This window comes from Microcaecilia unicolor, chromosome 7 (genome assembly GCF_901765095.1).
Source record: "Microcaecilia unicolor chromosome 7, aMicUni1.1, whole genome shotgun sequence".
In the NCBI taxonomy this organism is placed as follows: Eukaryota; Metazoa; Chordata; class Amphibia; order Gymnophiona; family Siphonopidae; genus Microcaecilia; species Microcaecilia unicolor.
Window position 1 is genome coordinate 255,054,357 of NC_044037.1, and position 12,166 is coordinate 255,066,522.

Here is a 12,166-nt window from a genome sequence, read left to right on the forward strand (position 1 = left end):
GCACATATTTCATCCGTTTACTTGTTTGTTTGCTTATTATTTCATGCACAGATGCTAAAGTTTCTGCTGTTCTTTTCTTCAGTTTGGAAGGTGTCATAAATGCAATGAGCAAACGAAAGAGCAAGGAAAGTAGCTTACCTCTTGGACAATGCATTTCTCGGGTAAGATAATCACATTTTAAAGAACAGATTTCAGTGTATTGAAAGACTAGCATAAAACTTTTATAAATGTTTCCATTATGACCTTTCAATGAAACATTGTGCAGACCTAAACATCTGTAAAATGGTGAAAATGTAGTGCTTTGAATATTTGTGAGAAATACAGGAGACAAAGGGTGGGATTTTTTTTTTTTTTTTTTTAGTGTCCATAAAATAGCATTTTATGCTCAGAAATAGACCCTTATAAAATTTTCCAGGGATAAACACACTACCAATGATGCATAGTGTATATTCTTTATGGTATGTTGACAGGTCTCTCCAGGGAAGAAGTTGGACAGTTCTGATGTATGCATGTTAGTAAATCTACAATTAAGTACACAGACTTAAATGAGTTGCACCCACTTTGGATCAGTTGTAACTTTGTGCAGGGTATCCAAAGAACAAAACTACCAGGAGCCTTCAAAAAAAGGGGAGTAAAACCTTTAATCATGTGTTTTGATGAAACTATATATATTTTATGAAGTTTAATAGATGGCTCTATAAGGACATAATGTCAGTAAGGTAATACACACCATTTTGTGTTTTGTTTTGTTTTCAATATACATGCATTAAGACATCTATTGTATGATTTTATGTATACAGATCAGCATTTTCATTTTTATCTTATATTAATTTTAATGTTTGATACAATTTTTTTAAAATATTATTGGCTCTGTTATGTATATGTTTTATGCTCCAATATTCATGGTTCCTATTGTTTTTAAAGTTAAACATATATGTATTTACATGTATATTTGTATATATACATATGTGCATATTATTACTTTTTAAAATTATTGTTTTTGTGTCTGGTCCATTCAAGGATTGTTTCATCAAAACACATGATTAAAGGTTTTACTCCCCTTTTTTTGAAGGCTCCTGGTACTTTTTGTTTTGTGACTTTTGTGCAGGAGCATATGGGAAGGCAACTTTCATACATAGGGGCTTCTGTTGCTTTCAGAAAGCATGTACAGTATGCATTTATAGAATTACGTTCCATGGATGCAGTTGCTTTGGTAATATTGGTTTTGGTTTACATTCTTGAACAGCATCCTAATTCACTGGAATACATTGTTTTTTTCAAAATATGTGACCATCTCTGGAAAAAGATGACTAAAGTAGTGGATCCAAACTGTTGAAAATGGTGTGTTCTTGTTGTTTTTTTTTTTTCTCCCCCCCCCCCCCCCTCCGGGTTTCGACTGGATTACAAATTTGTTTACTCAAAACATAATTCATTAAAACCTTTTCCTTGATGTCCCTCCGAACCAGCCCAGCATGACTGATGGGTTTTGCACGCCTTCCAGCAGGTGGAGAAGATTTGAGTCTTGAGAGAGTCAGGCGCCCAGCTCAGCCCCTCTAGGCTTTAGTAATCTAAGTCTCCAGCAGGTGAACACATGATGAGCCATTGTCTCATTTTTTTCTCTGCTTTCTTCTATTTCAGTTTAAAAAGAAATAGAGTTCTAGGGTATTTCAATCTCTGTGCACCACTGGGTAGTTGTTAGCTGGCTGAGGCAGAGACCCATGGGGGTTTAAGGCGCCTCCGGGGGGGGGGGGGGGGGGGGGAGGGTGCACACTCGGGTAGCAGTCACTTCTCCCCTGTATCCCCGAGTGCATTTTGCCTTGGGGTGGTTTTCTCAGGTCTATTCTGGCCTCCACCCCTTCAAGGGAAGGGTGCTGCAGGACCGAGGGGAACAGCCACACATTTTTTTAAAGAAAACAAACAGCAAAATAAAACACAGACGCGGAGCGCATCTTATTAAAAAACAAAAAAAAAAAAAAAGACCAATGCTGCTCCGCTTTATACTCTGACTTTGTTCACCTCAGAGGCTCGGGCTGTTTTGGTGAGTTTGTTTGAGCGACATGGCAGAATGCGCCAGTGCTCAGTTTGTCAGAGGCATAGTTTTACAGCTCTCGGCGTCTGTAAAATTTGTACTGCATCACAGAACGCGGGTCCAACGGGCTTGTCTGATGTTTGGAGGCACTCGCTGTAGCGGTTTCCTCTGTGGAACAGGGAACTTGGAGGTAAGACAGGACCCATTTTGGCGTGAACTCCCACCATGTTGGATTTTTAGGCTCCCTCAGGGCAGCATGCAGCACAGCTCTCACAGAAGGCGGTAGTGGCTGCTGGGCCTGGGGGATTATATGGAGGACTCCCGGAAGGGGGGTTTCTTCCAGAGTTTGTGCTACAGATGTGCAAAGCATTATTACAGCAATCTGCTCCTCTGGCGATTGTGGCCCTAGCGCCTTCCTTGGGAGCCGTCTCTGTGGCCAAACGGTCCAGACTCTCCTGGGAGAATGAAGAGCTCACTCTAGGGGCTGATATGGAATTTCTTGGAGGAGAACCAGAGGATCTCGTCTTAGATGGAGACGACTGTATGGAAGAGGAGGATGCAGTTATCTCTTAGGAAGAGTTACTTCCAAGGTAGGACCCTTCGATGGCAAATGTCTTTCATAAGGAAGATTTACAGGTACTAATTTCCTTAGTGACTTCTGCATTGAATTTGGGGAACGTTCAGGAGGTGTCGGTTCAGCGTAAGGTGGATCCCTTGGTTAAGGGAGTGCAGAAGTCGGGCAGCTCCTTCCCTATGCATCAGGACATAAGGGTCATTGTTCAGGCACAGTGGATACTCCAGATTCGTCTTTTCTGCTGGCTCTGTGGTTCGGCTTTATCCAATGCCAGACCAGGATAAAGAATGGCTAAAGCCCCCAGTAGTGAATACTGTGGTGTCAGCAATGACAAAGAAGAATACAGTACCAGTGGATGGAGGCACTACGGTTAGAGACCCTTAGGACCGTTAAGAGTATTGTTGCGATGTATTGTCCCTAGCAGTGCAGGCGGCCATCTCGGGAGTGTTGGTGACGAGAGCGTGCTTCCGCTGGTCAGAGAGACTTCTGGACAGGGACTCAGATGATTTTTGCCTTGGTGGATCAAGAAGTGGCAAAGATTGTGATGGGTTCGGTGTTCTTGTCAGATTCTCTTTATGATATATTGAGTGCATTGGCGAAGTCCATGGCTTTAGGAATGGCAGTTCATAGATCCCTCTTGCTTTGCAGATGTTCGGCGGACACAGCTTCCAAGTCCAAGCTGAGTAAGTTTCCTTTCTGGGGAATATTGTTTGGTGAAGAGTTGGACAAGTTGGTTAAAAGTTCAATCTAAAGTACCTTGCCTTCCAGAAGATCAGCTATAACCCTTTAGTCGGGAAGTGCCAATCTTTCAAGGACTGGGGCATGATTCCAGGTGTTTTTCAAACTGGCAGAAGAGCTTCCTTCCAAAGGTCTCGATACTTCCAGCGTTCGCAGCCCTTTCATGGAGGCAGGCGCGAGGTCATAACAGTGGTTTTGCCTCTTGAGCTCAGTCGCCCCGTGCAGTGAAGGTGTACGGATCCATCCTCATCTTTGTTCTTGGTAGTCTGTTTTGTTCTTGTCTCTATGGGGACAGTTTTGTTTTTTTTTCAAATGTGTAAAAGAATAAATACATAAAATACAATTTTATCTCAAAAACAAAATGGACATTTCTAGTAATGATGTCATTTGGTGTTGGTCGATTTGCCAGCATGCTTTTGCTCTATCATTATCCATGGCTGTATCATCCAGTGGTGCAGAGGTTCTGTTTCTTCTTGCTTTGTTATTGATATACTGAGGTTTGGAGGGGCTGAGCTGGGCTCCTATTGGCTCTCAAGACTCAGTCTTCTCAGTCTAAACCTGCTGGAAGGCGTGCATAACCATCAGTCAAGCTGGGCCGGTCCGGAGGGACTAAACAAAATCAAATTAGCAGGTAGGACCTAATTTCTCCTTTTTGTTTCTGGAGACTTTATTCACCTTTTCCCAGAGAGAAGTATATCTGGATCATTCCGTATTTTTATATCTTTTTGGGGCTTTTGTTTTCTTTTTATAAATCATGCACAGGCTCAAAAAATTTTACGAGAGAGGTTTTGTCACCAGAGCAACAATGGCAACAGATTTGGAATAGAATCTCAGCACAAGTAAGTTGGTCGTTATGGAAAAAAAAATGTTTTAACACCGCAGTAGCACATTTCATTGTTGTCCCTTCCTGGTATTTCACAATTTTAACTGAATCAGCAACTTAATGGATCAGTCCATTATTTATTGGCTCATGAAATACATCTTTCCAGACCAGCAAACTTTTTTCTTGTCCATGGATGGAATAGTCTGCTACAGGTTGTTTCTCCCAGTGTTTGGCAGGATTCTCTCTTCCCCTGCAAAATAGAAAAGGGCTCTGAGGTAAGGGGAGGAAGGTAGTGTACTGTGAAAACAGGAGTAAGCCATCAGCTGTGGCCAGATTAAGCTTAAACCCCATACATTGGGAACTGGGAAGCTTCGGATGGGGGGTAGGGGCAGAGGTTGGTTTCTTTGATGCCCCTTGTGTTGCCCTTGGGCCTGATTGAGACAGGGTGAGAAAGGAGAGAAGAAGGAAGCAAGAATAGATGGGTGAGTGCCACACATACAATATATCACCGCACCATCACTCACTGTCCCAAAAGGGACTGGTACTGGTCAGTAGGCGAGGCAGCTGGTAATGTTCCTGGAGATGTGACAGGGTTGCCAATACCTGTGGAAGCCATTTCTCAGCATTTCAAATCATTAGTGGGGCCACACCAATGGTCAGTATTTTCAATGGAGAAGGGTAGGTAGCGGGGTTTCCCAGGGTTCTGTGCTGGGCCCACTGCTTTTTAACATATTTATAAATGATCTCGAAATGGGAGTAACTAGTGAGGTAATTAAATTCGCTGACGATACAAAGTTATTCAAAATGGTTAAATCGCAAGTGAATTATGAAAAATTACAAGAGGACCTTGCGAGACTGGAAGACTGGGCATCTAAATGGCAATTGACGTTTAATGTAAGTGCAAAGTGATGCATGTGGGGAAAAAGGAACCTGAATTAATTATATCTATGTAATGCAAGGTTCCATATTAGGAGTCTCTGACCGGGAAAGAGATTTAGGTGTCATTGATGATACGTTGAAACCCTCTGCTCAGTGTGCAGCGGTGGATAAGAAAGCAAATAGAATGTTAGGTATTATTAGGAAAGGAATGGAAAACAAAAATGAGGATGTTATAATGCCTTTGTATCGCTCAATGGTGCGACCACACCTCAGATATTGTGTTCAGTTCTGTTCACCGCATCTCAGATATAGTGGAATTAGGAAAAGTAAAGAGAAGGTTGACAAAAATGGTAAAGGGGATGGGACGACCCTATGAGGAAGGGTTAAAGTGGCTAGGGCTCTTCAGCTTGGAGAAAAGACACTGAGGGGAGATATGATAGAGGTCTCTAAAATACTGAGTGGAGTGGAACAGGTAGATGTGAATCGCTTGTTTACTCGTTCCAAAAATACTAGGACTAGGGGATACACAATGAAGCTACAAAGTAGTAAAATTAAAACATATCGGAGAGAACTTTTCTTCACTCGTTGTGTAATTAAACTCTGGAATTCATTGCCAGAGAATGTAGTAAAAGCAGTTAGCTTATTGGGGTTTAAAAAAAGGTTTGGATGGCTTCCTAAATGCCATAGACCATTATTAAAATGAACTTGGGGAAAATCCTCTGCTTATTTCTAGGATAAGCACCATAACATGTATTGTACTTTTTTGGGATCTTGCCAGGTATTTGTGACCTGGATTGGCCACTGTTGGAAACAGGATGCTGGGCTTGATGGACCTTTGGTCTGTCCCAGTATGGCAATATTTATGTACTTATTTAAATGGTATTCAATGCTGATGAATCTGAAAAACTGAATCAAATCTTTGTAAACCTAGAAGATGTCATGGGGTAATTTGACAAAGTGAAGAGTAGCAAAATAGCCTGGACTAGATGATATACATCCTAGAGTACTAATAGAATTGAAAAATGAACTTGCAGAGCTATTGTTAGTAATATATAATTTGTTTAAAATCAAGCATACGGAAGATTGGAAGGTGGTCACTAACGCCAATTTTTTTAATGGGTTCCAGAGGTGATCTGGGAAATTATAGACTGAGCTTGACATCACTAACAGGCAAAATGGTAGAGACTATTATAAATAACAAAATTTAAAGAGCATATACACAAGAATATGTTAATGAGACAGTTGACATGGATTTAGTGAAGGGAAACTTTGCCTCGCCAATCTACTATGTTTCTTTGAAGGGGTGAATAAACAAGGGGATAAAGATGAGCCGGTGAGTTTTGTGGATTTGGATTTTGAAAAAGGATTTGACAGAGTACTACTACTCCTACTTAACATTTCTAGAGCGGTACTAGGGTTACGCAGCGCTGTACAAAATAAACAAAAAGGACGGTCCCTGCTCAAAGGAGCTTACAATCTAAAGACCTCATGAAAGACTCCTGAGGAAATTTAGAAGGTTGTTGAATAGGAGGTAATATCCTATTGTGGATTAAAAACTAGTTAAAAGACAGAATACAGAGAGTAGGGTTAAATTATCAGTATTTTTAATAGAGAAGGCTAGATAGTGGGGTTCCCCAGGGGGTCTGATAGTACTGCTGCTTTTTAACACATGTAAAAATGATCTACAGATGAGAATAACTAGTGAGGAAATTACATTTACTTATGACAGTTACTCAAAGCTCTTAAATTACAAGAGGACCATATGAGACTGGGACATTTAATGTGAGCAAGTACAAAGTGATTTTACTCCATGGCTCTCCAGCTGTCTGGGGTTTTGGCTTTTAAGTAGGCCAGGGAGGATAGTGGCTGCTGGCCAGTTGTATTCTTGTCGTATTTTAATATCTTTAAATGATAATGTCCTTTAACAGCACTTGTTTGAGGACATATTTCTATTGTTATTTCAGGCACCTAGTTGAGCTCCTGAAACGTACAGTTGTCCATGGAGAAGGTAACTCTGCACTGATTATTGGCCCCAGGGGATCTGGAAAGAGTATGGTAAGGAAAAAAACTCTACTAACATTTTTCTGTTAAGTGTTGCTTGGATTTGTTTTGATTAACAATGTTTTTGGTTTATTTGTAACTTACCCTCCAAACACACTAGAATTGTTTTGGATTTCGTGTTCAATATCAGGGGAATTAGATGAGCTACTGGTGTCATTCTGCCTTTTTGATTTTTATGTTTGGCTGTGATGGGCAGATGGCTGTTGGGATAGTGTGAAAACTATGCTGCCACCTCATTCACAGCTGTTTAAGATGGAAGAGATTAGGAAATATGTGGCAGTGTGCATCCACACATCTTCCCTCGTCATTCTCACCTCGCTTTCACATGTAAAGAACACTGGGCTTTGCAGTGTTTCCCAGCCTCTGCAGTCACAAGACCACTCTGCAAGGGAAGCCACAGGAGAAGGCAGTACTTGCCCATCTAGCATCAAGATGAGGAGAAGGGAGAAGACGTGTGCTGTCTTATCCCAAAGCGGGAAAATGTAAAGGTGGGAGGAAGGAAGAGATAGCTGTAGGGATGGGAGAGGCCTAGCTAGCTATGTGTTGTGGGGTTTTTGTTTTTTTGTGGATGGCTGCCAGTTAATTCTAAAATGTATATAACAAACCTCAGCAACATTTTTTGACAATTGTTTTTTTTTTTTTTTTCAAAAATAAAAATGCAGCATCTTCTCAGAAGTAATTGATATGAGATATAAGTAGTAGATTGTGCTTTTTATTCATCCAAATGGAAAACTAGCTAACTCAAAATACTTAACACATTCCTTATTCTCCTATACCAGTCCAGACTAAATGGGTTACATCTCTTACCAACAGATGGAAACAGAAGCTAAAGATTCCAGTGACATCACTTGTATAAAGAGCAATACAGCTTGGAGCCTGTCAATTTCTCTGTCTCCAGCAAATAGTTCATGTTGGACTGTTGCAACAAGATGTATTTTTTTTTTCAGCAGTCTGGCTGCTTGGCAAAATCACAGCCTGTAGCCAATTGGTTGAGACTGTCTCCCAGTGGTCAAACCACAGTCCTGTATTTGGCTGAATCCGGAAGGGTCAACTGCCCCTTCACAACCCCAAGCCTTGACCCATGGGCTTTTGCTTCTGCAGTTGGCTGGTATAGATCCCACAAGGTCTTAATCGGGAGGGTGGGAAACTTTAGTCCTTTTCTGAAGGATTAAAATTTCTTTTAAAAGTGCCTCTCTAAAAGAGGATTCTAGTTAAAGCAGCCAGCAGGCTCCTGCCCAGGCAGTCCATTGGGATCCCCAGTTATGCTTTTATGCTGGATCCAGCAGCTCTTTGCCTCATCTGAGATGGCTCTCCTAGAATTGGGTAGAGTCTTAATTAGCTGATGTAGTCTATTACTAGGTTTAGATTTGCTTTTGGTTGGTAGACTTGATGATAGTTACACATTGCTGTCTTTTGGTTGCAAAATTAGGAGTGATGTGAGAAATTGCTGACTAGCAAGCTTGACATTAGTGCTGTACAAAGTTTTCTACTATTATGAAGAACAAAATTACTGAGTATATAAACATGGTTTAATGGTATAGAGAGGGTGACCAAAATGATTGAGGATGGAACTCCTCCCATATGAGGGGAAATGGGACTTGATATACCGGCTTTCTGAGGTTTTTGCAACTATATTCAAAGCAGTTTACATATATTCAGGTACTTATTTTGTACCAGGGGCAATGGAGGGTTAAGTGACTTGCCCAGAGTCACAAGGAGCTGCAGTGAGAATCGAACTCAGTTCCCCAGGATCAAAGTCCACTGCACTAACCACTGGGCTGTTCATCTTAGGTAAGATAGCTGAGGGGGATATGATGCAGGTCTACAAAATCGAGTGGCATAGAATGGGTGTCGCGTGCTCGAGGACCTTGGCATACTGTCAGGCTTCTTCCCCGGGAGCACTGGGTTCGTGAGTCCTTGAGCCACTACCGTGGAGCGGCAGTGGCAGGCAAGATCACCTTCACGGTAGAGACGAGACAAGACTGGACCGGAACCCCGGACTGGAGTTCTACACAGGAATACACGGAACTGGAACGCACCGGACGGGTGCGCACTGGAGTGGAGCCCGCTGGACTGGAACACACTGGAGCGGAACCCACGGGACCAGAACCCACTGGACAGGAACACACTGGACCTAGGCTTCACCTACGCTTAGCCACCTTTTCCCGAGGGTTGAGCCCTCAGGTTCGGGCAGCCGGCAGGACTTAACAGGAAAAACCGGAACTGGAACTTGCAAGCAGGAACAGCAGGAATCAGGATCCAGAAGTGCACCTATGTGACAGCAAGGCAGACAGGCAGGGAATGTCCGGGTTCCGGCAGTAGGCAGGTTCAAAGCAAGGGTCAGGTCAAGGAGCAAGACTATGGCTGGAGCTTCAGTATCAAGGAGTACTGGTAACAGACTGAACAAGGGCTGAAGCTCCAGAAGCAAAATAAAACACACACGGGAAAACCAGCAGGCTAAACACAAGAAGACTAGGAAACTGAACACAAGCTAACCAGTCATACACTAGAAACATACACTAAGCAAACCCAGGAGATCTGGTAAAGCTGTACACAGGCTAACAAGCAAAGCTGTGCCCAAGCTAACAAGTCATACACTAGGAACATACACTCAGCAAACACAGGAGATCAAGCAAAGCTGTACACAGGCTAACAAGCAAAGCTGTGCCCAAGCTAACAAGTCATACACTAGGAACATACACTCAGCGCAAACAGGAGATCAAGCAAAGCTGTACACAGGCTAACAAGCAAAGCTGTGCCCAAGCTAACAAGTCATACACTAGGAACATACACTCAGCGCAAACAGGAGATCAAGCAAAGCTGTACACAGGCTAACAAGCAAAGCTGTGCCCAAGCTAACAAGTCATACACTAGAAACTCTCACAGAGCAAACAATGTAGCAGTGTACAGAGCACTCTACATACCAGGGCTCTTAGACGAAATGCAAGGGCTGCAGGCTCTGTGATTTAATAAAGCCTTTCAACACCAGAGGCACAGCTGCAGCAATCTCCTTGCCTCCAAACAGAGGCTTGACACACAGAGTAGTCAGCCCACAGGAAGGAACAGCGGAAGCCATCTTGGATACTGGCATAGAGGAGTCGGCAGCCATCTTGGAAGAGGCATAGCCCACACAGGTGAGGTCCAGTAAGGCAATCAGCACACAGAGCCAGAGAGAAACTAAGACAGACACAGAGACAAGCAGAAGCCAGCACAGCCACTGACTCCCAGAAACAGGGTAAGTATGAGGGTGGTCACGGCCACAGACATGACAATGGGTAAACAAGAATTGATTGTCTTAACCTTTCTCTCTCAAAGTTCAGACTAGGGAATACTCTATTGAAATTACATGATAATACCTTTTAAAACAAATAGAAAATATTTTTTTTTCCACTTAACGCATAGTCCTCTGGAACTTGTTGCCAGGGGATATGGTAAAAGCAGTTAGTGTCTGGGTTTAAAAAATGTTTGGACAAGTTCCTAGAAGAAAAGCCCATAAACTGCTATTAAGGTAGACATGGGAAAAGCCATTACTTATCCTGGGGATCAGTAGCATGGAATTTTGCTACTTTTGAGGATTCTGCCATGTACTTGTGATTTGGATTTGCTATTGTTGGAAGCAAGGATACTGGACTAGATGAACCTTTGGTCTGACCTAATATATTTGTTTCATAGTCACTTGATACTGCATTCTTTACCAACATGACAACGTGGCTTACAAAAACTTTTTTTTTTTTTAATGAACAGAGAAAAAGCGCCATAATGAGAAGTTTAAACAATCACAACTTAAAGTTACTAGGGTTAACAGTAAAGGGGGAAAGGAAAAACTACAGGAAGGTGACGAGTGAACAGGGGCACATCAGAGAATATGCCTAAAGTTATTTTCAAAAAGATAAATTTAAATAGTGCCTTAAAGCTAGAGAGAGACTGTTTTCCACGTATTGCTGTTGGAAGATCATTCTATAGATGTGAAGACAAAAAGAAAAGAGTGCCTAGTGGATTCTAAGTGAGTAGACTGGAGGAAAGAAGTACCAAGTAATGAGCATTTAAAGAGCGTAGAATATGTACAGGGGTGTAAGGAACTGTGTATGAAGACAGATAAGATTAAATTTCTGAGTAATAAGCCCTGTGGGTCAAGCAAAGAACTTAAATTGCACCTGATCATAGACAGACAACCAAAACAGAATAAAAGTGAGGATATGTTGTTAAGACTCTAAGGTTAAAGACAATTCAGAGGCCTTACAATGTATCATCGAGTTGTATGCTGTCAAATCTGCTCCTACTGAAGAACAAGGCTAGAGCTCATAGAGCTGCAATCCATCTGTTTTGGGTTTTTTTTTTTTGTGGTTCTCAAGAAAGGGAGGACATTTTGATTCCTTCAGTTTCTGTATTTTTTGTATGGAGACATTCCACTTGACGATTTTTGTGGTCAGACTGGAAGAATTTCTGACTGCTCCTTCAGCTTGCCTGAGGCCTATTTTTCACACATACATCAAGGAAAGTCAAATGGAATCTGAGGTTTTATGTACTGGGGGGGGGGGGGGGGTTCGTTTCCATTCGTGGTACTACCCTTTGGATTGGCAACAGCTCTCAAAACATTCTCCAAAGTAATGGTGATAGCTGTGGTGTTCTTACAAGGAAGGGATTCAAGTAAACTCTTAATTTGGTAAGTGGTTGATCTGAACCTACTCCAATCAGGATTCTTTGAAGGCCGCATTCAGATACCTGTAGAAGAGAGACTCAGAAACAGTGCCATAAGGATGTTTGTTCTGTTTCGTTTGTGTTTTTATTTTCACACTGTTATTGGTAGCTTTGGATGCGCCATTCTATATACTGATGCTGGAATCTTCAGCTTCTTTGCCTCCATCTGGTGGTAGAGTGATATAACTGATTTGGCTTGGATTAGACTCTGAGGCATCAAGGAAAGGAAACTATCAGGTAAGAGTTAATTTCGCCATTTAATTTGGGCTCTACTTGCTAATATTGAGAATATATCTTTCCTGAATTAGATTTCAGGTGGCAGCTGCACAGTCAGAATGGCATGGCGCTGTTTCTTAGAGTCCCT

The 12,166-nt window shown here is 42.0% G+C and overlaps 1 protein-coding gene across 7 annotated transcripts in view; it reads left to right on the forward strand.

The window, feature by feature from the left end:
- ORC4 (origin recognition complex subunit 4) overlaps positions 1-12,166 on the forward strand; it is a 119,203-nt gene that overhangs the window by 26,402 nt on the left and 80,635 nt on the right. For 6 of the 7 annotated variants that reach the window (XM_030209061.1, XM_030209063.1, XM_030209058.1 and 3 more), the window contains exons 2-4: positions 83-161; positions 4,104-4,180; positions 7,008-7,098. In XM_030209061.1, coding sequence (XP_030064921.1) covers positions 105-161; positions 4,104-4,180; positions 7,008-7,098 — 225 coding nt within the window. In that variant the 5' untranslated portion in view covers positions 83-104. Of the gene's footprint in view, positions 1-79; positions 162-4,103; positions 4,181-7,007; positions 7,099-12,166 lie in introns of those variants that run through there. The other variant, XM_030209062.1, reaches the window with a different exon arrangement.